Genomic DNA, 26,600 nt, shown 5'->3' with positions numbered 1-26,600 from the left:
AATATTCATTGTATGTAAATTTTACCTCTGAAGAACAAAACTGCAGAACACTGAGTTCTAGCCAGTGGTTTATGCGTGCTGGAGTATTTAGGTGGAAATGTACTGAAGTCTCTGAAAATGCGTTTAATAAGTAAAATTGGTGGATAGATACATGATTAAGGCAAACAGTAAAATGATAAAATGTTACTGATAGAATCTTAGTACTGATTATAAGGTTGTTCACTGTAAAATTCGTTGTTTTTCTGTATGTTTACACTTCTTTATAAAAAACATTGACAAATTAGTCTAGAAAGCAAAAGTCAGGAATGGATTTGGAGGTGGGCAGGAAGGGGTTATTTTTCTAATTGATGACACTGTTATTACTTTATTGATAGCCTGGTGTCTCTGTATATCAGCTAATCCTGGTTCTATCCCTTGCTCCCAGGACAGAGAGCCTAGGTTATAGTTTTCAGTAAATATTTGAAGATTGACTATTCCATAATCTCTGTTATCATATAAAAGTTTTAAGCTTTGCTTAAAGTCCCAGATACAAACATTGCATACATTTATTATCCTACAAGCCCTCATGTAATATGTTTCACTTAACGCATTTGCTTTTAATATATAGATATACGCTATTTATATGATCTTCAGTTCCGTTCAGTCGCTCAGTCGTGTCCAACTCTTTGCGACCCCATGAATCCCAGCACACCAGGCCTCCCTGTCCATCACCAACTCCCGGAGTTCACTCAAACTCATGTCCATCGAGTCGGTGACGCCATCCAGCCATCTCATTCTCTGTCGTCCCCGTCTCCTCCCACCCCCAATCCCTCCCAGCATCCGACTCTTTTCCAGTGAGTCAACTCGTCGCATGAGGTGGCCAAAGTATTGGAGTTTCAGCTTTAGCATCAGTCCTTCCAGTGAACACCGAGGATTGATCTCCTTTAGAATGGACTGGTTGGATCTCCTTGCAGTCCAAAGGACTCTCAAGAGTCTTCTCCAGCACCACAGTTCAAAAGCATCAATTCTTCGGCGATCAGCTTTCTTCACAGTCCAACTTTCACATCCATACATGACCATGGGAAAAACCATAGCCTTGACTAGACGGACCTTGGTTGGCAAAGTTAATATCTCTGCTTTTTAATATGCTGTCTAGGTTGGTCATAACTTTTCTTCCAAGGAGTAAGCGTCTTTTAATTTCCTGGCTGCAATCAGCGCCTGCAGTGATTTTGGAGCCCAAAAAAATAAAATCTGACACTGTTTCTTTCCACTGTTTCCCCATCTATTTCCCATGAAGTGATGGGACCAGATGCCATGATCTTCGTTTTCTGACTGTTGAGCTTCAAGCCAACCTTTTCACTCTCCTCTTTCACTTTCATAAGAGGCCTTTGAGTTCCTCTTCACTTTCTGCCATAAGGGTGGTGTCATCTGCATATCTGAGGTTATTGATATTTCTCCTGGCAATCTTGATTCCAGCTTGTGTTTCTTCCAGCCCAGCGTTACATGATCTTAGGAAAGTCATTTATTCATTCATCTAGTATTTATTAAGTAGTTATTGTGGCAGTTGCTAGGTAATTGAATTATAGCATGGATGAACATTCATGTATAGATTTAATAAAATTTTGGAGTTTATTCTTAGATTTTGTGTGATCGATTAAAAGATCTTTTGCAGGGGGTGTGATGTTGATGTACGGAGATCAGTTGTATATAAAAGACATAGATTGGAAAGAGTCTGGTGCTGCTTTTTTACCCCAGACGACTTCATCTTCAGAATTATTAACAGAAATACTGCAATCTTAATCTATTTTAAATGTAATTCCTGAAATTATTTTGCTTCTCTTCATGAAACTGAAAAGATTTTGAATGAAAGTTTCAAATGTTTGAGATCTCTTAAAATCTTCCCAGAGAAGTAAGTACTAATACCTTCTTTTTCTTATAAATATTTCTATAGCAAATCTGTTATGTAGTTAGTTCTGACCAATGTTGGGACCTTTTTTTTTCCATTTTTTCTTTTTACAATAGTCAACTTAAAAAAAGACAAGAATTTGCTTGCTTATTACAAATTTATTTTCCACTATTCCCATCTGCTGTTTCCAGCAGAGGCCTCAGTTTATACTTTGGCTTCCTCTTAAATAGTATATGATTTTATAGTACCTTTCTTTTTATGAAAACAAGGAAAAACAGTTTTAAAGGCCCTTACAAACTAAATCCCCAAAACTGGAAACCAAAAGTCACCTTGCTCACTCACATTCCACCACCACCCCTTAGCCTAGTAAAAGAAGCTACTTATATGTTAATGGTAGGTCTTGGGGTACACAAAGGGCTAGAAAAAAAATTTGTGTGGTTTTTTTTTTTTTTAATTCCATAGAAACTCTCTGATAATTGATTTTGAGATGGGACTGGGCTTGTTATACTTGGTATAAGGAGGAATATTGTGGATTTTAACCACCAGTAGGCCACCACTTCAGTCTTCCTTCTAAAAGCTGGTTCATATCTCTACATAAACTGGCAGAGCATTTTTTTTCCTTTAAGGTCATGTAAAGCTGTAGAATACTGTTGCATTGACATCTAAGATGTACATTGACAGGAGAGATGATTATAAGCAATGGAATTTAAAATTTGTTTCTTACTGACAACAGACAGTTATTTGGGCTAAAGAGAAAGGAATTCCTTAGGTGAATCCTCACTAATAAAATTATTGTATATTCTTACTAATTTCCTTTAATGGTCTTGCTTTCGGCGGGGGGTGGGAAGCCCCCTGGTGTTGATGTATTAAATCTCTTGTTTTCTCATAGATGTACTTGAAGGCTACAATGGAACCATATTTGCATATGGACAAACATCCTCTGGGAAGACACACACAATGGAGGTAATGTTTTTTAATCAGTGTTTGGATGTAGTTTGCAGCACATAGTGTATTCATTCATTATTTGTGACATTTTATCATGCTTAAACAGCTGTATTTACTCTTTACTGCTTTGTCTCATACAAATTATATATGAGTAACATGTTTAGAATCTAATCAGTTCCTGAGTTTGCATAGAAATTTTATATATGAAATCATATTGAGCTTTGTTTTATCCACATAACCACAAAATTGTGAATATTTTAGAATTAAATAAGAATTCTCTGTCATCTTATAATGGGGAATTTTGAAATTTTTAATGTTTTTGTGTTTTCAGTTCTATTTGGAGCACTTAGGTTTTTTCCTTCTCTCCTTGGTTGTGTCTGTGCATCTGTCTCATTTCCCAACCTCTAGCCAGATACTTCGGAGAAGGCAATGGCAAGCCACTCCAGTACTCTTGCCTAGAAAATCCCATGGATGGAGGAGCCTGGTAGGCTGCAGTCTGTGGGGTCGCTAAGGGTTGGACATGACTGAGCGACTTCACTTTCACACATTGGAGAAGGAAATGGCAACCCACTCCAGTGTTCTTGCCTGGAGAATCCCAGGGACGGGGGAGCCTGGTGGGCTTCCATCTATGGGGTCACACAGAGTCGGTCACGACTGAAGTGACTTAGCAGCAGCAGCAGCAGCAGCCAGATACTTGTCCCTCTTCTCTGATAAAAAGGGCTCCAAAATTATCAGCACTGCTATTAATAATGAATGTAAACCTACTCGAGCTTTGCTTCTAGAAAACAGCCTGTAACCTGCCTCTGCTACAGAGTGTCTGCTTTTATCATTTATCTGAGCATTCTACATATGTAAAGTAGATGATTGCTTATTTTGGAGTCACTCATGTTATTTGTTTTCATCATGTTAAAGTCAGGTAACAAAGACATTCTTAGCACTTGGATGAATTTGACTTGAAGTAGATAGAATGATGCAGATTTAAGTGGTGAGCAACTGACAAATATTTTCCTGGAATGTATTCATTCACAAATTGCATCATCTGAATCTAACAATTAAAGAAAAGGCTAAGATCAATTGGTAACCGTATGATTAGCTTACATTATTTATATGCAACTTACCAAAATATGTCTCAGTTGAATTTGTTTTTTTTAGGTATTTGTACAGCCACATTTTTTCACCAAAAAATAGCAACAATTAGAATTCCTATCCTCTTTTGATTGTGAATTGTAAATTAAAAGTTTTGATTTTTAATTTGTATGTTACAGTTTATTTAGGAACTCTAGTTTTGTTTTTTGTTTAGGGTAAACTTCATGATCCAGAAGGCATGGGAATTATTCCAAGAATAGTGCAAGATATCTTTAATTATATTTACTCCATGGATGAAAATTTGGAATTTCATATTAAGGTAAAATCATTGGGGAAAGGTGGTATTTTATTTTATATCTAGAATAATTATGTTCAATATTTTTTCTTTAAAAAATATTTTAAAATTTATGGGCAGGTGTAGTTGAAAGGTTATTAGAATTGGTAAACTCAGACCCTTCCTCTGACATAGTAAAGGAGAAGCCAAGTCTTTCTTGCCTTAGCTGCATCCTCTTTAAGATAAAGGAGTTTGTTTCGCTACATAGCTCAAAAGTTATGACGAATTAGACCTAATGAGTCTAATTTTAGATGAAGATACCTAGTGGAAAATGCACTTTAGTTACATAAAGAGTTGAGTAATCTTAAGGCTTCCCATCAGAATATGAGCTGTAGCTGAGTTGTCCCTAGCACTGGCACTGGCACTGGTACCTCGCACTCAGGCTGGAATAAATATATGATGAATAAGTAAATAGATTACTTTGTAATTTTAAGTGGTTGATCTTTTCCCCTCTTTGTTTCCTCTGCCCTTTAGGTTTCATATTTTGAAATTTATTTGGATAAGATAAGGGACCTGTTAGATGGTAAGTTAAATTCTTGCTCTTCGATGTTGCTGTTTTTAGTTGTAAATGTGAGACCATTTCTTGATAACCTTATGAAACTGACTTGAATTACAGGGAGCATTGAAAAATGTTTTTTCATTTAATTCAAATTAAATTAAAAGGGATTAAATTAAAATAAAGTTAAAAAGGATTTAATGGAATCCCTTTTGACTTATTTAAAGCATATATTTGTGGGCACTTCCTAGGCAGTAATTAGACAATTGTACTGGAGTTCCAGAGCCTGAGTCCTATGCTTTTGTCTTCTCTCAGCTGTCAGACACATTTTCCTTGGCAAACAACAGAACCAGTCTGACTTAGTGTTCTTATTTTCAGAATATGAGTAGCAGAGGTTGGCCTGAACCTAAAATTCTATGTCTCTATATAAGTCTACTTCTGTAGGCTCTTGCTTTTGCAGTGATATTTTCATGTTTTTTTAAGTTCATTGTTGTTAGGCTGCATGGGGAGAGAAATAAGAAACAAATGAATTAACCATTTCACAGCCAGTGTAAGCAGTTAGGAAAATGTTAACATTGGTTATTTTTCTTTTTCAGTTTCAAAGACCAATCTTTCAGTTCATGAAGATAAAAATCGAGTTCCCTATGTAAAGGTAGATATAATTCAGAATATTTAGAAAAGCCCTATAATAACATTTTTTAAAGGGTAGTGACATTCTTTAAAACTATTTTACAGGGATGTACAGAGCGTTTTGTATGTAGTCCAGATGAAGTTATGGACACCATAGATGAAGGAAAATCTAACAGACATGTAGCAGTTACAAGTAAGTGGCATATTTAGTAATACTAGTTAAGGTATAGACTGCTTTAAAGTTGATTTTTCTTAGGTGAGATAATGCTTTAGAAATTATTAGTAAGGGAAAGCCTTGTTTGTTGATATTTGGTTGTGTGATTTCTTTGTAGATATGAATGAACATAGCTCTAGGAGTCACAGTATATTTCTAATTAATGTAAAACAAGAGAACACGCAAACGGAACAAAAGCTGAGTGGAAAACTTTATCTGGTGGATTTAGCTGGTAGTGAAAAGGTAAAATCTTTATATTCCGATGGAAGCATTTTTTAATGAACTTTAGCTCAGATTTGGGCTTATGTATTTTTCATTGTTAAATCTTGAAAATGTGCATCAAACTGGGTTTGGTAGTATTTTTGAGAGGTATAAGCATTTATGCCAGTGTTTCGTCATTGCAAATTACTGTTATTTAGGCCATAATCCAATTCTGCCGATAAGTGTTATCCTTGACGTAGGTGTATGCTTTATTGATAATGTGTTGAATGTATGTCATTAAGAATTTTACTAGGTATCCTTTTTGTAATTTTTGGTGTCTGTTTTACTCACACTGACAATGTCCTCCCTCTAAAAACTGTCCATTAATAAGTCCTTTGGATTTCGCTGTACTCCTTTTGGAGGATTATTTAATTATTACAATCCTATACAATCTGATTCTGATTTATGTCAAAATCAAAATAAGTTCAAATGTCTTAATACTGACCTCTATGACCTTTTTTTGTTGTTTGTTCTGCTAATTCGTTTTTTCTGATTGGAATAACATACTTGCTCCCTTCTACACAAACATCTTACACACATCCTTCAAAGTCTATCTCTCATTTTGCAAATACTGAGAAGCTGCTTCCTCAGGCATCATGACTGACATTTTTCTGTTATCTTTATGTATTTTACATTTTTTTGATAGAAGCAAGTTTGCTTGTATAAAACTGATATATGTAAATTCAGTCTCTCTCTAACTGTCACAACATCAACATTGTGCTTTAGTAAATTTTTTAGTTTCGTTTTCCCAATGCATTGAAGGGGGTTAACAAATCAATAAGCTGTCAATACAAATCTACATGTAAATAGGTTAATTTCATGGGCACACCTGAAAATAAAATTTGGTATCTCCTTAATCCCATTTTTGTCATGCAGAAAAGACCAAGGTCTCAGGAAAGTCATACTTGATAAATACTGATAGCTTAGAGTAAATACGGGGGCTTTCCTGGTGGCTCAGCTGGTAAAGAATCCACCTGCAATGCAGGAGACATGGGTTTGATCCCTGGGTGGGGAAGATCCCCTGGAGAAGGAAAAGGCTACCCACTCCAGTATTCTGGCCTGGAGAATTCCGTGGACTGTATAGCCCACGGGGTTGCAGAGTCGGACACAACTGAGTGACTTTACTACTACTAGAGTAAATACTTGGCAAACAAAGTCTTGAAGCTTTCCCTTTTCTTTTTTACTAGTTATTGATGACCTCTGAACGTTTTAGAAAATTAGAATCACTGAAACATAATTTTGTTTCATTCTTTTGCAATCTTAATGTATAGGTTAGTAAAACTGGTGCTGAAGGTGCTGTGCTGGATGAAGCTAAGAACATCAACAAGTCCCTTTCTGCTCTTGGAAATGTCATTTCTGCTTTGGCTGAGGGTAGTGTGAGTACACTTGTTTTCTATTTCCCTGTTATCCAATGGGGAGTTAAACATAGTTAACATACACATGTGTGGATGTGAGTGAGAGGGATTCACTGAATGAATAGGTATGAATAAGTTGTCTTTTAGGGATTTATTTTATAGTATTAGTGTGTATATCCTAATTCCCATTTTAATACTACAACATGGTTTTTTGTTTTTTTTGTATGTAGACATATGTTCCATATCGCGATAGTAAAATGACGAGAATCCTTCAAGATTCCTTAGGTGGGAACTGTAGAACCACTATTGTAATTTGCTGCTCTCCATCATCGTACAATGAATCTGAAACAAAATCTACACTCCTGTTTGGTCAGAGGTTTGTTTTTGTTCAGAAAATATAAAGTCTAAATGTAGATAGGCATTTCATTTATTAAATCTAGGTAAGTTTCAGGATAGATGTATTCAAATCAGTGTGTATTATTAGTGTGCTAAAAAACATTAAAGTCAAGTGTTAACTTGAGTCGTGTTTATGTGAGAAGCTTCAGTTCAGTATTAAAGAAAACAAACATTTGAATCAGATAATAAAGTAAATACCTGAGGGATAATTGTATGTTAAGCCTATTGACATATGTGACCTGTTCAAATAATGGGATAACTGTATATGAATTGGTTGGCCGAGAAAAATCAATAATGATGACTTTGACTGTCATTGATAATTGCTTTCCTTAATTCTGCCTTACAAATGAATTGGAAAAATAATGGGCCCATGTTTTTTTTCTTATCAGGTTGCTGACTTTTTTTTTTTTAAGCTATTCAGAGGTGTTATAACTGACCCAAATTTAATTGGTTGTGAATAAATACTATACTAAATACAGCTCCTAGAATTTAGTTAGAGATAACTACACAAGAATAGTTAAATTACCTAGCCACATATGCTTATATTACAGAGATATAGCTATCAATTGAAAATAATTAAGTCACATTCTTCCCCTCTCCCCGCAACTACTTGTCTTAGGGCCAAAACAATTAAGAACACAGTTTGTGTCAATGTAGAGTTAACTGCAGAACAGTGGAAAAAGAAGTATGAAAGAGAAAAAGAAAAAAATAAGACCCTCCGGAACACCATTCAGTGGCTTGAAAATGAACTCAACCGATGGCGTAATGGTAATAACTTACGAATTTGTTTTTTAGAGTTTGTGGAGTAGAGATTCAGAGCTATTTTATAAATTTGAGACTCTGATATAAATGAAAATAACAATAGGTTCAGTTCAGTTCAGTCGCTCAGTTGTGTCCAACTCTTTGCGACCCCATGAATCGCAGCACTCCAGGCCTCCTCCCTGTCTATCACCCACCCCCGGTCCAGCCATCTCATCCTCTGTCTACCCTTTCTCCTCCTGCCCCTAATCCCTCCCAGCATCAGAGTCTTTTCCAGTGAGTCAACTCTTTGCATGAGGTGGCCAAAGTATTGGAGTTTCAGCTTTAGCATCATTTCTTCCAATGAACACCCAGTACTGATCTCCTCTAGGGTGGACTGGTTGGATCTCCTTGCAGTCCAAGGGATTCTCAAGAGTCTTCTCCAACACCACAGTACAAAAGCATCAATTCTTCTGAGCTCAGCTTTCTTCACAGTCCAACTCTCACATCCATACATGACCACTGGAAAAACTATAACCTTGACTAGACGGACCTTTGTTGGCAAAGTAATTTCTCTGCCTTTTAATATTAGGAATCTTCAAATAAAAATGAATAAAATCTTTTACTTTAAATTCTGATTTTACCTGGAATAATAAATAGAGGCATAAAGGCCAGCAAGCTGGCGATTGAAGTCTCAAGATGGCAAGATGTTTAGCTTAGGATGAAATCAGTTAAAAATACAAGATTTGATGACTGGCTTTAGAAAATAAAGGGGACAGTCAAAGATAATTCCAACTTTTCAGATCTCAGGGACTGAACAGATAAAGTTGATAAGAGCTGCTGAAATTGAATAAAATTAACTTTAGACAGGTGGGTTTTGTTAACCATTCTGTTGTCTTATTTTAGGAGAGACAGTGCCTATTGATGAACAGTTTGACAAAGAGAAAGCCAACTTGGAAGCTTTTGCAGTGGATAAGGATATTACTATTACCAATGATAAACCAGCAGCCACAATTGGAGTTACTGGAAACTTTACTGATGCTGAAAGAAGAAAGTGTGAAGAAGAAATTGCTAAACTATACAAACAACTTGATGACAAGGTAAGTATTATTTGTGTTCTATTTTGTTTTAGAACATTACTGACATATTTTTATTTTCTAATTTCAGTATTAATGGGTCCTCATGACCTATGTACATATTCTAGGTTTCTGTTAACTTTTTCAAGATCACTGTATTAACAAAAAATATGACAATTTCTGTTTCTATGCAGAAACTATGTATAAGGCATTCCTTTCTTCCCCTTCTCTTTAAGCTAAAAGAACTTTCAAAAGGAAATTTGACGTGGATCCTTGGAGAATCTTAATGAAATGACCTTTTAGAATCAGCTATCTGTGGCGAAATGATAAAAATGATGGAAGAGGTTAGACTGAGGGAACAGAATCAAGTGGAAATACTGTCTTCTGCTTTGATGATATCAGTAGTATGAAAAATAGCACAATTATGAACCATATAAAAAGGATGGGAAAAAACAGTAAAGAGACTAGAAGAAATTGTTCTGGTCTTGTCTTTGTTTTTTTTCTTAGTAGGTGATGTTTTTAATGTATTTTAAACAGAGATGGTAGGTAGGTAGGTTTGAAGTGGCTACATGGCATTATTTTCAGTAATAGCTTTAAACATGTTTATTATTTTTAGCATTTAAAGTATTTTGTGAATAACTCTCATAAACATAAGCCTTTTTTATTGCATGATAAGGATGTTACAGTTATTGATAATTGAAAGAAGCTCCATTTGTTTCAACATCTTTCTAAGATAAGAGATTAGAATAAGCTATGTTGAATTTGGAGAAAACAGTTTTGAAATACTGGGGAGTGGGTAGTAATCTTACAATTTGTGTTAGGAAACAGAACCAGGCTGTGAGCTATTTTGTTAACTTGTAATTGAAAATTCTAGGATGAAGAAATTAATCAACAGAGCCAGTTGGTAGAAAAACTGAAGACACAAATGCTGGATCAGGAAGAGGTAAATTGAATACTGGTTCCAGAAAAGCTGTATAGTTTGTCATTGTTACTTAAAAGATGAAGGCATCTACAGAGCTCAGAACATACTCCAGTACATTTAAAAATTTTTTGAATATGTCCATGCTTCACCGTGGATATCCTATGGGAACAGTATATCATACAGACAGAAGCAAAGATTGTCTTCTTTGGGCTTTTTAGGATTGGGATTTTTGGGTTTTTTAAGTTTGAGTTAAGTCTAACTGGAGAAGAGAGGATGATTTTTCTTTTTTTGCATTTATTCTTTAATATACATATCCTGGGCTTTTCAACTCTGTCTTTTGCTTTCCTTGTACAGTGCTACTTTGTCTTATTCTCCCCCAAACATTTCTTACTGATCCTTGGACTGGAGTAACCTTAGGTTTCCCCTCTCTTTATGAAAAGGATTTCCACATGGAAATAATGAGGGAAGGAGTATAAAAAACACTTTAACACCGATATATGTCTAAATGGATTATTAAAGAAAAAACTGATTTCTGAATCACATTGGCTTTGTTTTAGTTAATTCATACTTTAGGGTATGATTTTTATCATGGAAATGAGAATGTCAGTGAATAAGATTATTTTTTACTCCACCATTTCTACCCTCCCCTGACCTGTTTTTCATTTCTGTGATCTTCACTTTCATTTTGTTTCTTTCAAGTTCCTTCCCTCTAGTTTGTCACTTTGGACCCTCATTTTACCTTACTTGGCAGTCCGTTCAGTTTAGTCTCTCAGTCATGTCTGACTGTTTGCCACCCCATAAACCGCAGCACACCAGGCCTCCCTTTCCATCACCAACTCCTGAAGTCTACCCAAACCCATGTCAATTGAGTCAGTGATGCCATCCAACCATCTCATCCTCTGTCATCCCCTTTTCCTCCTGTTCTCAATCTTTCCCAGCATCAGGGTCTTTTCACATGAGTCAGCTCTTTGCATCAGGTGGCCAAAGTATTGGAGTTTCAGCTTCAACATCAGTCCTTCCTGTGAACACCCAGGACTGATCTCCCTTAGCACGGACTGGTTGGATCTCCTTGCAGTCTAAGGGACTCTCAAGAGTCTTCACCAACACCACAGTTCAAAAGCATCAATTCCTCAGCACTCAGCTTTCTTTATAGTCCAACTTTCACATCCATACATGACTACTTATGTAGTCACAAAACCATAGCCTTGAGTAGACGGACTTTTGTTGACAGAGTAATGTCTCTGCTTTTTAATAAGCGTCTTTTAATTTCATGGCTGAAGTCACCATCTGCAGTGATCTTGGAGCTCAGAAAAATAAAGTCAGCCACTGTTTCCCCATCTATTAGCCATGAAGTGATTGAACTGAATACCATGATCTTTGTTTTCTGAATGTTGAGCTTTAAGCCAACTTTTTCACTCTCCTCTTTCACTTTCATCAAGAGGCTCTTTAGTTCTTCTTCACTTTCTGCCGTAAGAGTGGTGTCATCTGCATATCTGAGGTTATTGATATTTCTCCCAGCAATCTTGATTCCAGCTTGTGCTTCCTCCAGCCCAGCGTTTCTCTTGATGTACTCTGCATATAAGTTAAATAAGCAGGGTGACAATATACAGCCTTGACATACTTTTCCTGTTTGGAACCAGTCTGTTGTTCCATGTCCAGTTCTAACTGTTGCTTCCTGACCTGCATATAGGTTTCTCAAGAGGCAGGTCAGGTGGTCTGGTATTCCCATCTCTTTCAGAATTTTCCACAGTTTATTGTGATGCACAGTCAAAGGCTTTGGCATAGTCAATGAAGCAGAAATAGATATTTTTCTGGAACTCTCTTGCTTTTTCGATGATCCAGCAGATGTTGGCAGTTTGATCTCTGGTTCTTCTGCCTTTTCTAAAACCAGCTTGAACATTTGGAAGTTCACGGTTCGTGTATTGCTGAAGCCTGGCTTGGAGAATTTTGAGCATGACTTTACTGGCGTGTGAGATAACTGCGATTGTGTAGTAGTTTGAGCATTCTTTGGCATTGCCTCTCTTTGGGATTGGAATGAAGATTGACCTTTTCCAGTCCTGTGGCCACTGCTGAGTTTTCCAATTTGCTGACATGTTGAGTGCAGAACTTTTACAGCATTATCTTTTGGGATTTGAAATAGCTCAATTGGAATTCCATCACGTCCACTAGCTTTGTTCTTAGTGATGCTTCCTAAGGCCCACTTGACTTCACATTCCAGAATGTCTAGTTCTAGGTGAGTGTGAGTGATCACACTTTCGTGATTATCTGGGTCGTGAAGGTCTTTTTTATATGGTTCTTCTGTGTATTGTTGCCACCTCTTCTTAATATCTTCTGCTTCTGTTAGGTACATACCATTTCTGTCCTTTATCGAGCCCATCTTTGCATGAAATGTTCCCTTGGTATCCCGAATTTTCTTGAAGAGATCTCTCATCTTTCCCATTCTATTGTTTTCCTCTTATTTCTTTGCATTGATTGCCGAGGAATGCTTTCTTACCTCTCCTTGCTTTTCTTTGGAACTCTGCATTCAAATGGGTATATCTTTCCTTTTCTCCTTTTTTTTTCATTTCTCTTCTTTTCACAGCTATTTGTAGGCCTCCTCAGACAGCCGTTTCGTTTTTTTGCATTTCTTTTTCTTGGGGATGATCTTGATCCCTGTCTCCTGTATAATGTTACGAATCTCTGCCTGTAGTTCATAAGGCACTGTTTTTCAGATCTAGTCTCTTAAATCTACTTCTCACTTCCACTGTATAGTCTTAAGTGATTTGATTTAGGTCGTACCTGAATGGTCCAGTGGTTTTCCCTAATTTCTTCAGTTTAAGAATGGGGGATAATTGAAAAGTGGTCTTTTGTTTGAGGTTTGTTCTGGGGATTGGAACAAAGACTATAACTTGAGTAAGAGGTGTCTGAAAAGTGAAAGTCACTCAATTGTGTCCTACTCTGTGACCCCATAGACTATACAGTCCATGGAATTCTTGAGGCCTGAATACTGGGGTGGGTAGCCTTTCCCTTCTCCAGGGTATCTTCCCAACCCAGTGATAGAGCCCAAGTCTCCTGCATTGCAGACAGATTCTTTACCACCTGAGCTACAAGGAAAGCCCAGGAGATGTCTACCATCAGTCCAATTAATCCTGGTTGAATCATCTTACTTGTTTCAACTCTAGTAGCATTGTTTCTCCAAGGGGCACTGGTATCATATTTGCATAATTCTTCATTTATATTGTTCTGTCCACTTTACAGGACAGTTGGCATCCCTGGCTCCTACTTCTAAGTGGCATTAGCACTCTGCCCCATTGGAAAACTACAAATTCCAGATTCCCCTACTTCAAAGCAACTGATCTACATGATCTCAGTATCCTCCTAAGAGTCTCTTGACTTCTTCCAGTTTAGATTTTATTTGCTGATACCATGTTTTCCTCAGACATAGCTCAGATGCCACCCTCTGTTGCCCAAAGAAAATCTAAACTTTTAAAGCATCTACTGATTTCTTTTTTTTTCTATGCACACTGTGAGGAGCCTTGTGTCTTTTTCTTTCTGTTAGTGTGCACCTGACAATAATTTTCCTATTCTAGCCTCCTCCGTGAATACCCATCCAGAAATACCCCTTTCCTTATACTACCAAGCACTTTGTCATGTCCTGTCTCCATTATGGCTCTAACATTTCATTTTGTATTGCATTTGTTTGTGTATCTGTCTTCCACTCGATTTTTTCCATCTCCCACAGTGTTGAGCACAAAATGTGCACACAGTAGGTATTCAGTAAATCTGTTGAATGAATAAATGTTACCATGTTTAGTGATGTCCACATTTCATTCCCGTTTTGGTTAGCAAGTGATAAAAGGTTTGTTTGTTTTTTTTTAAAACTTGTGTATGTTTTAAAAACCAATTACTCAGTGTTCTTTGGGTAAAATAGATATTTTTATTCCTTCCTACAGCTTCTGGCATCTACCAGAAGAGATCAAGATAATATGCAGACTGAACTGAATCGCCTTCAGGCAGAAAATGATGCCTCTAAGGAAGAAGTAAAGGAAGTTTTACAAGCCTTGGAAGAACTTGCTGTCAACTATGATCAGAAGTCTCAGGAAGTTGAAGACAAAACTAAGGAATATGAATTACTTAGTGACGAGCTAAATCAGAAATCGGTAGGATACAGTTTTCTTTCTTAATACTTTGGAAAAGTATTCTTAATTGAAAAGTTACCTGAGTAAATTATTTCTGTAAAAGGTTAAGACTGATAACATTGATTCTTCAAGAACTCAAGTGTCAGCTTTATTTCCTCCCATATATGAAGCTTTAAGGTAAAGGAAGAGGGTTATTTTTTAGTTTCTAAAGGTCTATTAATATGTAATTAAAGTAGTATTTTAATTGGCTACATATTGGCTACTCCAGATATTATTCTACTGTTAAAAGAAAAAAAGTTGACTACTAGTTGCCCAGTAATTAGCCAACTGTTCAAACTATGATTTTAAAAATGTGCACAAAAAACAAACTAGCAGGATATATGACTTCACGTAACTTATATTTTGTTCACTGTTAAATTTCCAATACCTGGACCAGTGTCTTCTAGGCCAGTGTAATAGCTTCATCATGGTTCCCCAGGAAATGAAGATTTTTGTTTTCATCACTGTAAGGCAAGAATCACTGCCCTGCGGCAGTGATGCCAGAAATAGTATACAACTGTGACTGCTTCTGCGATATTTTGAGCATCATTCCTGGATGAGCTCTCTTTTTCTTAAACTTTTGTTGTTAATTCTGGCTCCTTATTTAGCAATCATATTTAAATAAAGTTGGACATAGGATCAGTGCTCACTAGTTGTTTCCCTGTCACATCAAGTGTTTAAAGGAAAGCAATCAGCGCTATGAAATGACATTTTTAAAAGCCTTTCTGCTCCTGGAGAAGTTCCTTTTCCCTTTTTGATCTCCCAAGTTACATTTAGCTTGAAGTTATAATTTATACCAAGGAAATCAAAGTACCTTTATAACTCTTAACTGAGTTGCATTATTAGCAAACCTAATTTCTATTTGAACAAATGATAGGAGTTTCTTAAAACTCTGTAAACTGTAAGTTGGTCCTTAGCCACTGATTTCAGCGTTTATGACTGTTCTGTTTGTGTCCCAGTTTATATATGAGCATTGTATTGGTAAGGAGTTAGAAACACCTAAAGTGGTCTGCATCTTTTTATATACTTAAGAGTATTGCTGTTCAGTTGTTAGAGATATTGTCTGGTAATTTGGACTTGGTAGTATGTTGTAGATCAAACTGAGTGAACTTACAATCTGCTGGTTTTCAGACACTTAAGGAAATGACCAGAAGAAATGAGCAGCTGAAACAATGGTATCTTTACTAAAAGATACGGATTAAAAGTCAGTAACTTGCATTAAAAATGCAGTATATGATCTGTGATACAACAAACAGTTAAAGCAGCCAGATTCAGTTGAATTTTCAAAATTGTGATGACTTTGTTGCTGGTAAGCCAGCTATTATTTTAGTTATAATTATAGTAATTAAACTCATATAGTAATGCTACTTCATTGTCTCCTGGATAATTGCATGTAGCATAGTACAAAAGTAGTAGTAATTATCAGGTGAATTCTTCTCAGAAACTACTATATAAAAAGCAGATAAAACTTATCAGCCATGTAGAAGACTTATCAGTTCCATACTAACATATATTTTCTCAGACTGTTTCCAAAGGTAATAAAATCAAATCTAGTTAATTTGAAAGTTTTCCATTTCTAGGTAGAAAACATCCAATCTCAAAAATTAGTGAAGTAATACAAACTGTCTGCTCTTAATGAAGCTACAGTGTGGCTACTTTACATGGTCGTCTTTGGCCTAAAATACATTTTAAATTTGAGCTGAGAGCTAGCCCAGAACTCAATAGAGAATTCGAGAAAATGAAAGCAGAAAATAATGGTTTTATGAGTACGGAATGAAAATACCTATCAATATTTGAGTTGATCTTTCATTTAATAGATTTCACTGTACCTTTTGTGTTTTGTTCTATTAGGCAAGTTTAGCAAGTATAGATGCTGAGCTTCAGAAACTTAAGGAAATGACCAACCACCAGAAAAAAAGAGCAGCAGAGATGATGGCATCTTTACTAAAAGACCTGGCAGAAATAGGAATTGCTGTGGGAAACAACGACGTAAAGGTAATTGTAACTACCTGAGAGCAAGCATGATTATTTGTATAGAACTCAGGCTTTTATTTTTCACAAAGTTCTTTTCATACCCGTCATCTCCTCCTCCAAGACCCATCTGTAGTAGAGGGTATTAACTTCATTTTAAATAGATGAGGGAGAGGGAGAGGATAAAGGGTCCTCAAGGAGACATGCTCAGTCAATAGCATTTATCTGGACTACTTGTTTGGTTTTCTTCTCTATGTAAAAATTTTTGCACTTCAAAATTATTGCTAATAAATTACTGCACAGAAAGTGTGTAATTGAAACAATAGCTTCAGGAGTAAACTGTAAGGAAATTAGCTTCTGGTTGCTGTAAGTGTTTAAAAAGATAAAAGGTGAGCACTGCTAATTAATTCTTTATATTTGGAAATTTTTTGAACATATAGTAGTAAACAGGACAATATTGTGAACCTTAGAGTTAATCAGTTATCAAAATTTTGCTACATTTTTTCTTTTCTAATAATCTTTTTCAGGGTGCGGATACTTAGTTATATTAGCACTAGTGTGTAGTTAAAAAAAAAATTGCCACCTGGTAGATTTTAAAACTTAGATCAAAAATACAAACTAGACTCTTAACTGAAAAAACATGCACATAACATGAAAGGTTTGTATGTTGCAGTAGATATTTGTATAGACTTCCTTTTTTTAAAATTAAAGTCTAATTATAGTGACAAGGAGAGCAAATTTATACTTAAGTTTATAGTGAAAGCCAGCTAAGCAGCCCTATTTAACAAGAGTTGAAAATGAAATAAAAGCTTTCACTGTGGAGCACACTTTCCTTCTGTTGTTTTTACAAGCTATTGTTTGTTGATGGAGGCAAGGATTCATTCTCATAATTGTGTTGTTTCTTAATGCTGGCTCACCTGATCAGAACAGAAAAGCGTTATTAAACATTGAATGATGTGACTTGCTCTTTCTTCACTGTCAGTTTGAACATCCTGCCCGGTCCTGTTTGTAGTGAAGTATGTGAGACTGCTTACGTTCTGTTGGAATCTTCCGGGATAAAAAAAAGATTTCTTTCATATTCTGAACACTGCAAACATGTTCAAATTTTTCTTTGTAAATTTGTGGCTTGTTTTTAGAAAAATCCATCCATTTCATTGGAGAAGAAAATGACAACCCACTCCAGTGTTCTTGCCTGGAGAATTTCATGGACAGAGGAGCCTGGCAGGCTACAGTCCATGGGGTCACAAAGAGTTGGACAGGACTGAGCAACTAACACTTTTCACTTTTCTCATTCATTTCATGTTCAAATAATGTAGTAAGTGAAAAAGTGGTAAAGGTAGAAAAAATAAAGAGTAAGGCTGGCTTATGTCTTATGGCACAGCCAGTGATAACCAGACATCTAAACCGCTTTTGTCACTAAACCATTGTAGTATTTTGAAAACAAGTCAGACTTGCAGATAGGTTCTTTTAAAAGAAGAAATGGATCCTCAGTATTCTTGTGTTTTGCATGTAATTCTTTTCCTGTTAAACATCATCAGTAAGCACTGCTTGAGTTCTCCTTGTTTTGCATGTTTTGCTTAATGTTTCGCTCTGTGTGTTATACAAGTCTCTGGATTTTGATGAATGCATAATATAGATCCACCATTGCAGTATCAAAATCATTTCACTGTCCTAACAAGTTGCTTGTGCTTTACCTGCTCATCCCTCTCCCCTGAATCACTAGCAAACATTAATCTTTTTAACTGTCTCTAGTTGTGCCATTTCCAGAGTGTCATATAAGTGGAATCATACAGTATTAGCTGTTTCAGACTGGCTTCTTTTACTTAGCAGTGTGCATTTAAGGTTTTTCCATGTCTTTTAGCTTGATAGCTCATTTCATTTTCGTATGTAAAAGAAAGTGAAAGTGTTAGTTGCTCAGTTGCGTCTGACTCTTTCCCACCCCATGGACTGTAGCCCGCCAGGCCCTGTCCACGGAATTCTCCAGGCAAGAATACTGGAGTGGGTTGTCATTCCCTTCTCCCGGGGATCTTCCAGACCCAGGGATTGAACCCGGTGTCCTGCATTGCAGTCAGATTCTTTACCATTTGAGCCACCAGGGAAGCCCTTTTGTATGTAGGTAGGTACCTGTTGAAGGCCACTTTGGTTACCTCTAGTTTAAAGCTGCTGTAAACAGACATTCATGTGCAGGTTTTTCTGAGTACATAAGTTTTTGATTTGATGGGTTAAAATAATTAAGAGCATGGTTGCTAGATCATAGGTTAAGACTATATTAACTTAGTAAGAAACTCCCAAACTGTGTTCAAAATTGGCTTATAGCATTTTTTGCTCCCACCAGCAATAAAATGAAAGTTCTATTCACATCCTCACCAGTATTTGATGTCATCATTTTTTTGGTTAGAGCCTTTTTAACAGATATGTGACATTATCACACAGTTTTGGTGTTTTTGTTTTTAATTGAAGGATAATTGCTTTACAATATTGTATTGGTGTCTACTGTACATAAACATGAATCAGCCGTAGCACACTGTTTTAATTTGCATTTTGGACTCTATTTTCTTACATATATTTTAAGAGTCCTGTTTGTGTGTTTTGAATAATAGTCCTTCTTTAGGTATATGTTTTGTAGATATTTCTCCCAGTCTGGCTTATCTTTTAAATGAAGTCTAGCTTGCCATTCTTTTTCTTCATGGATTGTGGTTTTGGTGTTATACTTTAAAACCTCATCTCCAAACCCATGGTCACCTAGATTTTCTCATTTGTTATCTTCTAGAAGTTTTTTGGTTTTGAATTTACATTTAGGTATATGATCCATTGGGAGTTCATTTTTTTCTATGAGATATTTACATGTATATGACTTGTTTTTCCAGCAGTTTACTGAAAAGACTGTCCATTTTCCGTTGAATTCCCTTTGTCCTCTGTCAGAGATTAATTGACTGTATTTGTGTCTGCTATTCCTAGGCTTTCGATTCTTTTCTAATAACCTGTTTGTTCTTTTGTCAGTACCATGTCATCTTGAAAACTGTAGCTTTAGTAAGTCTTGAAGTTGGGTAGTGTCAGTCCTCCAACTTTGTTGTTCTTCAGTATTATGTTGGCTGTTTCTTTTAAGTGATAATATGAATGACATCAGAAAGAGATGTTTTTAGTTTCAGATTCCCTTGTTTCCCTGTTTTGCTAGTTTATTGGAAAGTGATTGACTTGTGTAAGTTAATCTTGTATCCTGTAATGTTGCTATAATGGTGTATTAGTTCCAGGAGTTTTTCTTTAAAAAATCGTGTCATCTGCACACAAAGACAGGTTTACATCTTTCTTCTCAAGCTCCTTATTTTTAAGTCGAAGTGTAGTTGATTTACAATATTGTGTTAATTTCTCCTGTAAACCAGGGTGATTCATTTATACATAGATACACATTCTTTTTCATACTCTTTTTTCCATTGTGATTTAGCACAGAATATTTAAAATATATCCCTGTGCTATACAGTATGACCTTGTTGTTTATCCATTCTATATATACTGGTTTGCATCTGCTAATCCCAACCTCTCACTCCCTCCTTCCCCCCCTCTCCCCGCTGCCCCTTGGCAAATACTAGGTGATGCCCAGAAGTGGGACTGATTGCTGGATCATATGGTAATTCTATTTTTAGTTTATTTTGAGAAACCTCCATAGTGTTCTCCATCATGGCTGCACCAGTTCACATTCTCACCCTCTCCAGCATTTGTTATTTGTAGACTTTTTAATGTAGGCCGTTCTGACCAATGTTAGGTGGTACCTCATTGCATTTTGATTTGCGTTTCTCTAATAATTAGTGGTATTAAGCATCTTTTCATGTGCCTTTTGGCCATCTGTATTTCCTCTTTGGAGAGATGTCTCTTTAAGTCTTCTGCCTCTTATGGGGGGTGGGGTGTTTGTTTTGTTGTTGAGTTGTATGAGCTGTTAGTATATTTTGGATATTAAGCCCTTGATGGTCTCATCATTTGCAAATATTTTCTGCCATTCTGTAGGTTGTCTTTTTGTTTTGATTATGGTTTCCTTTTCTTTTCAAAAGCTTGTAAGTTTGATCAGGTCCCATTTGTTTGCTTTTGCTTTTATTTCTGCTGCCTTGGGATACTGAACTTAAAACATTGCTATGATTTATCAAAGAATATTTTGCCTATAATCTCTTCTAGTTTTATGGTGTTATGTTTTAAGTCTTTAAGCCCTTTTGAGTTTATTTTTGTGCATGGTATGAAGGAGTGTCTTAACTTCATTGATTCATCTGGCTGTCCAACTTTCTCAACACTATTTGCTAAAAGACTTTTTCCCATTGTATGTTCTTGTCATCTTTGTCAAAGGTTAATTGTCCATAGTTGTGGGTTTATTTCTGGGTTCTTTGTGCCAGTATCATGCTTTTTTGCTGACTGTAGCTTTGTAGTATTGTCTGAAGTCTGGGAGGGTTATACCTCCTGCTTTTTCCTTAGGATTGCTTTGGCATTTCTAAATATTATGGTTCCATATAAATTTTAGGATTATTTAGTTCTGTGATGAATGTCATGGGTTATTTGATAGTAATCCCATTAAATCTATAGCTTGCTCTGGGTAATATGGCCATTTTAGCAATATTAATTCTTCCAGTTCAAGAACATAGAATATCTTTCCATTTCTTTGAATAAACATCAGTTTCCTTTATTAATGTTTTATAGTTTTCAGCATGTAAGTCTTTTGCCTACATGGTTCAGGTTTATTCCTGTTTGGGTTAAAGAGTCTGCCTGCTATGTGGGAAACCTGGGTTCGATCCCTGGGTCAGAAAGATCCCCTGGAGAAGGAAATGGCAACCCACTCCAGTATTCTTGCCTGGAGAATCCCATGGATGGAGGAGCCTGGTGGGCTACCATCCACAGGGTCGCCAAGAGTCGTATGCGACTAAGCGACTTCACTCACTCACTCACCTTGCTGAATTCATTTTATCAATTCTACTTTTTGTGTGGATTCTTTAAGGTTTTCTATATAGTATATTAGCTACATAAGATAGTTTTACCTATTTCCTTTCAATTTGGATATCTTTTCTTTTTCTTGTCTGATTGATATGGTTAGAACTTCCAGTACTTTGTTGAATAGAACTGGTGAGGGTAGGCATCCTTGTCTTGTTCGAGATGTTAGTGGGAGGGTCAAGGTCTTTTTTTGTTTTTTATTTTTATGTTTTTGGGTTTGGGGAATTTCTTTGGTCATACCGTGTGGCTTGTGGGATCTTAGTTCCCCAACCAGGGATTGAACCCAGGCTCCAGCAGTGAAAGTGAGTCCTAACCACTCAGCCACTGGGGAATTCCCCTGAGCTTCTTATTTTTTGACACTGAATATTGTTTTGGAATTTTGTAATGAAACTCATGAAAGTTACTAAGGAATGTGCACTGACCACAGTTCCTCCTTAGTCATTCTTTTCCAGCCACCTAAACATCATTATTTGTTAAGTTTTGAACTGGCCTTACACAATAACAGTAAATTTACTGAGCACCTTTGAGGAAGAAATCCACAGATTGAAAGAGGCAGAGTTCATTAGTTTTGTTTGTTTATATGTTACATTTTTATTCCCTGTAGGTGTCTGTTAACATTAAGTTTAGAAGGTAAGGAAGGCAAAAATTAAGCTATCCTTTACTTACCCTTTAGTAAAAACAATATTTAATAAAAAATTCCAAGCTTCCTACAAATGTTGAATAATATTCCGTTCCATTCCATTCTGTCGCTCAGTCATGTCCGACTCTGCGACCCCTTGGACTGTAGCCTACCAGGCTTCTCCGTCCATGGGATTCTCCAGGCAAGAATACTGGAGTGGGTTACCGTTTCCTTCTCCAGGGGATCTTCCCGACCCAGGGATCGAACCCGGGTCTCCCGCATTGGAGGCAGACTCTTTAACCTCTGAGCCACCAGGGAAGCCCAGAATAATATTAAAAGTATTTAATTTTGTTTAAAATTTTAGAACCTAATTAGGTTCTAAAGAAAAGGAAAGACTTTTTTTAATCTTTCATTTCTGTTTCTCCTTTTCTCACAGCAGCCCGAGGGAACTGGCATGATAGATGAAGAATTCACTGTTGCAAGGCTCTACATAAGCAAAATGAAGTCAGAAGTAAAAACCATGGTAAAACGCTGCAAACAGTTAGAAAGCACACAAACTGAGAGCAACAAAAAAATGGAAGAAAATGAAAAGGAGTTAGCAGCATGCCAGCTTCGTATCTCTCAAGTATGTGTTACAGAACAAACCTTCCTCATTTTTTTTGAACAGCCACATGTAAATTTTGTTATTGTTAAAGTTCTAAGAAAAATGACCTTTTGTAGGTTATTTTGAGTAACAACATTAAGCAGTTAATTCAGCTACTTTTTCCTACTCTAGCTGCAATGTGATAACATGAATGATTTAACTGGGTTATATTTGGTGACATGTGTATGTTAAGTATAGGAATTTACTAGAAAGCTGTGACTGGTGACTGTTGAAGAATCTGGAATAATTCTAGCATAAGAAAAACTACAGGGCCAATGATATGGCTTTGGAGACTAAATGGATGAGACCATTCAGCAGGATAGGAATTGGAGGAGAAAGGTAGAGGTTAATGTTAGTTGGAGATAACAGTAAGAATATTACCTCATAAATCAGCCGTTAAAGTGCCTTATTTTGTAAGTGTTAGAAACTGCACAGATGACCATTTCACTAATTAAATTCTTTATCATTGTAAAAACTTGCCCCTAAACATTTTGGTCTTGAGTATCTTGTTCTGTAAGTTTATTTTGTATTTAATATATTGATAAATCTTGCTTACTCTCAAATATTCTGAACAGCTGAGTGTGTGTGAGAGGTTTTATTCCACTTCATAACAGTTCATTTTCCTCAAAAGCATGAAGCCAAAATCAAATCATTGACTGAGTATCTTCAAAATGTGGAGCAAAAGAAAAGACAGCTGGAGGAGTCTGTTGATTCCCTCAGTGAAGAGCTAGTCCAGCTTCGAGCACAAGGTACTCTCTTCCAGTTATTCATGAGTTATATCTATGTTATAAACTGTTACTGACTTCAGTATGATTGTAGTAAACATAGTCACACTGAGGGAGAATACACTAGTAGGAATACAAACCAATTGGTATAATAAATATTACATTTTAGTGTGGCTTTGAAACATATTTTTGAAATTGTTTTTGAATATGGAAGTGACCAATCTAGGAATTTCTAAGTTGTGTGTGTCCACGTGTGCATGTGCTGTGTGCACGTGTCCTGACACAGGGGACTTAGAAAGCTGTCTTGTTTCCCTACACATGCTAGCCTATCTGTTCCAGAATTTGGCAAAAAAAAAAAAAACACACCATAATATCAATACAAAGAATATAACTACCGTTACTAATCAGTATGTACTGAGTAAAATTTACCATGTGGTATTTGGGTAATTTAAAGTCAAGTACTATTAAGGAAAGTTGTTTAGTCAGTCAGTCGTGTCTGATTGTTCTGTGACTATAGCTTACCAGGCTCCTCTGTCCATGGGATTTTTCCTGGCAAGAATACTAGAGTGGGTTGCCATTTCCTATGTCTCCTGCATTGGCAGGAGGATTCTTTACCACTGAGCCACCAGGGAAAGCCCATTAAAGAACCTAGCCTCATAAAACCCATTTGCTCCTTGGTTTGTATCAAGAACTCTCTTCTGTTTTCTCTTCCCACCCAAACAGAGAAAGTACATGAAATGGAAAAGGAGCACTTGAATAAGGTTCAAACGGCAAATGAAGTTAAGGTAAATTTGGTGTAACATTGGACTCTAATGGCTTTAATTCATCATTATTAATCATGATTAATCTGACTTAAAATCCTTTTCCCCCAATTATTTTAGCAAGCTGTTGAACAGCAGATCCAAAGCCATAGAGAAACTCATCAAAAACAAATTAGTAGTTTGAGAGATGAAGTCGAGGCAAAAGAAAAACTTATTACTGACCTTCAAGAGTAAGTGTGATTTCTTTTCTTCTGAGGTAGTAGAAACTAACTTGGAAAGACTTAACTGTTTAGACAGGAGGACATAAAAGGTCACTGGTGGGTAATATATCCTTATTTCTAATGTATGTAACCTGCATTTTTCTTTGAAACAATTTTTGACTTGAAAATAAAGAATCTTCATTTGTGAGTGGAAGTCCTAGTTTCAGTGGAAGTTTTTGAAAATTTTTCTTAGGTCTTTTGATGTAGATATTCAGTAAAAAGAAAAATATTCCCCAACTTTAACCGTTATTTCAGATATACATCACTGTCTTCTCCAGATCCTTTCCTTAACGTTTTTAAAAAATAATTATTTATTTTAGGCTGCATTGGCTCTCTTGCTTGGGGCATGCAGTCCTTTCTAATTGTGGTGCATGGCTTTAGGGAGTCTGGGCTCTGTAGTTTGTAGCCACTCGGGCTCTCAAGTTGAGGTATGAGAGCTCAGTTGCCCCACGGCGTGTGGAATCTTAGTTCCCCAATCAAGGATTGAACCCGAGTTCCTGCATTGCAGGGTGGATTCTTAACCACTAGACCACCAGGGAATTCCTGAGAAAAACTTTATGAAAATTGTGGCTTTTAAAAATGTTTCTTTTAATAGAAGTGGTTGTCTTAGTTTTTCTAGAACATATTTTCCTTACTTCCACAGCCATGCACATATAACAGAGAACTGATAGAAATTTGAGGTCTTTGACCAAATCATGATTTGAGTAGGAGGCAAAGGAGAGTAATAAAAAATGATGACAAAGCTTGGGACGTGGAACTTTTTGTTAATGGATTTAGGGAAAGAATTCAGGAGAATGAAAAATTACAGCATTCAGAAAATGATGATGTTGATCTTGTGAGGTGTTTTTTATTTTGTCAGCCAAAACCAGAAAATGATGTTAGAGCAAGAACGCCTGAGAGTAGAACATGAAAAGTTGAAAGCTACAGATCAGGAAAAGAGCAGAAAACTACATGAACTTACGTGAGTAGATGTTTTGATTCAAGTTTGAAAATAAAAAACTAAATTAGAGAACTGCAGGCATTGCTCTCCGTTATATTCAGTGGATAAATGTTTCACTTTGTGTAGGCGAAGGGGTGTTTTTCTTAAACCCTCTTGAGTTGGTTTGATTTTTACCTAAAAACATGCAGTACATTTTTGTACTTCAGTGAAAGCAAGGTCTTAATTTTACTGGTAATCAAGATTCAGATTACTTCAAGATCCATCATAAAAATAAACCTAAAGCATGACATTTAGAAGTTTAGATTTCAGGATCTGCCACAAAAACTGAATTTTTGTCAGATTTGATCTTGCATAAAAACATTCTTTTTTGTCTTCAGTAATTTATAATCTGTAATTTTCCTTTAGTCCGTTGTTTCTGACATACTATATGATAATGCATATTCTTTCACTCCTTATTCCTTAAATTCTGCCACATATCCTTTCATCTCTCCCATTGCTATATTATGGCAGTTCTTTCCTGATAACCTATAGATTTTAGAAGATTATAAGGCATATAGAAATTTCTTTGAAAGACTAAACATTGGTAAATTTTTTCAAAATAAGATCTTTTTCATATATGAATTTAAGCATTGATCCTGTCAGATAAAAATATTTGATTGAATACTTGTGCTAAATAAAACTAGAATTTATGGACTCAAAAGTTGAGCCCATACTTACTGTATTTGTATATTCTACTGTTCAGGGTTATGCAAGATAGACGAGAACAAGCAAGACAAGACTTGAAAGGTTTGGAAGAGACAGTGGTAAGGAAAACTTGGAAATAAATAGGATTGGGGAATATTAATGGATTCTTCCCCTGGTTTTAGTAAATTTGAAGACCAGCTTCTAAAAATACTGCTTTCTTAATTCAAGGCAAAGGAACTTCAGACTTTACACAACCTGCGGAAGCTCTTTGTTCAGGACCTGGCCACCAGGGTTAAAAAGGTAATAAAATAATACCAGGGTGGATATTTATGTAATGGTGCTTGTTGTTTTTGTTGTTCATCGCTAAGTCATGTCTGACTCTGCAACACCGTGGACTGCAGCACACCTTATCCTCTGACCTCCTCTGTCTCCCAGAGTTTGCTCAAATTCATGTCCATTGAGCCAGTGATGCTGTCTAACCATCACATCCTCTGCCACCCCCTTCTTTTGCCTTACAGTAGTGCTTTCTGTGTCTAA

The 26,600-nt window shown here is 36.3% G+C and overlaps 1 protein-coding gene across 2 annotated transcripts in view; it reads left to right on the top strand.

Moving 5' to 3' along the window:
- The window catches only part of KIF5B (kinesin family member 5B), a 48,253-nt gene that overhangs the window by 13,551 nt on the left and 8,102 nt on the right, over positions 1-26,600 (top strand). For both annotated transcript variants that reach the window (XM_055429635.2, XM_055429643.2), the window contains exons 3-22: positions 2,775-2,848; positions 4,131-4,235; positions 4,725-4,773; positions 5,343-5,398; positions 5,482-5,569; positions 5,709-5,833; positions 7,123-7,227; positions 7,437-7,582; positions 8,222-8,370; positions 9,247-9,440; positions 10,291-10,359; positions 14,271-14,477; positions 16,347-16,490; positions 22,487-22,675; positions 23,325-23,442; positions 24,142-24,203; positions 24,300-24,409; positions 25,299-25,400; positions 26,122-26,182; positions 26,292-26,363. In XM_055429635.2, the coding sequence (XP_055285610.1) occupies positions 2,775-2,848; positions 4,131-4,235; positions 4,725-4,773; positions 5,343-5,398; positions 5,482-5,569; positions 5,709-5,833; positions 7,123-7,227; positions 7,437-7,582; positions 8,222-8,370; positions 9,247-9,440; positions 10,291-10,359; positions 14,271-14,477; positions 16,347-16,490; positions 22,487-22,675; positions 23,325-23,442; positions 24,142-24,203; positions 24,300-24,409; positions 25,299-25,400; positions 26,122-26,182; positions 26,292-26,363 (2,225 nt within the window). The remainder of the gene's footprint in view (positions 1-2,774; positions 2,849-4,130; positions 4,236-4,724; positions 4,774-5,342; positions 5,399-5,481; positions 5,570-5,708; positions 5,834-7,122; positions 7,228-7,436; positions 7,583-8,221; positions 8,371-9,246; positions 9,441-10,290; positions 10,360-14,270; positions 14,478-16,346; positions 16,491-22,486; positions 22,676-23,324; positions 23,443-24,141; positions 24,204-24,299; positions 24,410-25,298; positions 25,401-26,121; positions 26,183-26,291; positions 26,364-26,600) is intronic.

This window comes from Moschus berezovskii, chromosome 15 (genome assembly GCF_049115385.1).
Source record: "Moschus berezovskii isolate FMDL1 chromosome 15, NW_MosBer_1.0, whole genome shotgun sequence".
NCBI lineage: Eukaryota > Metazoa > Chordata > Mammalia > Artiodactyla > Moschidae > Moschus > Moschus berezovskii.
Note: the sequence above shows the minus strand (reverse complement) of the source record. Positions and strands in the feature narration are given on the sequence as shown.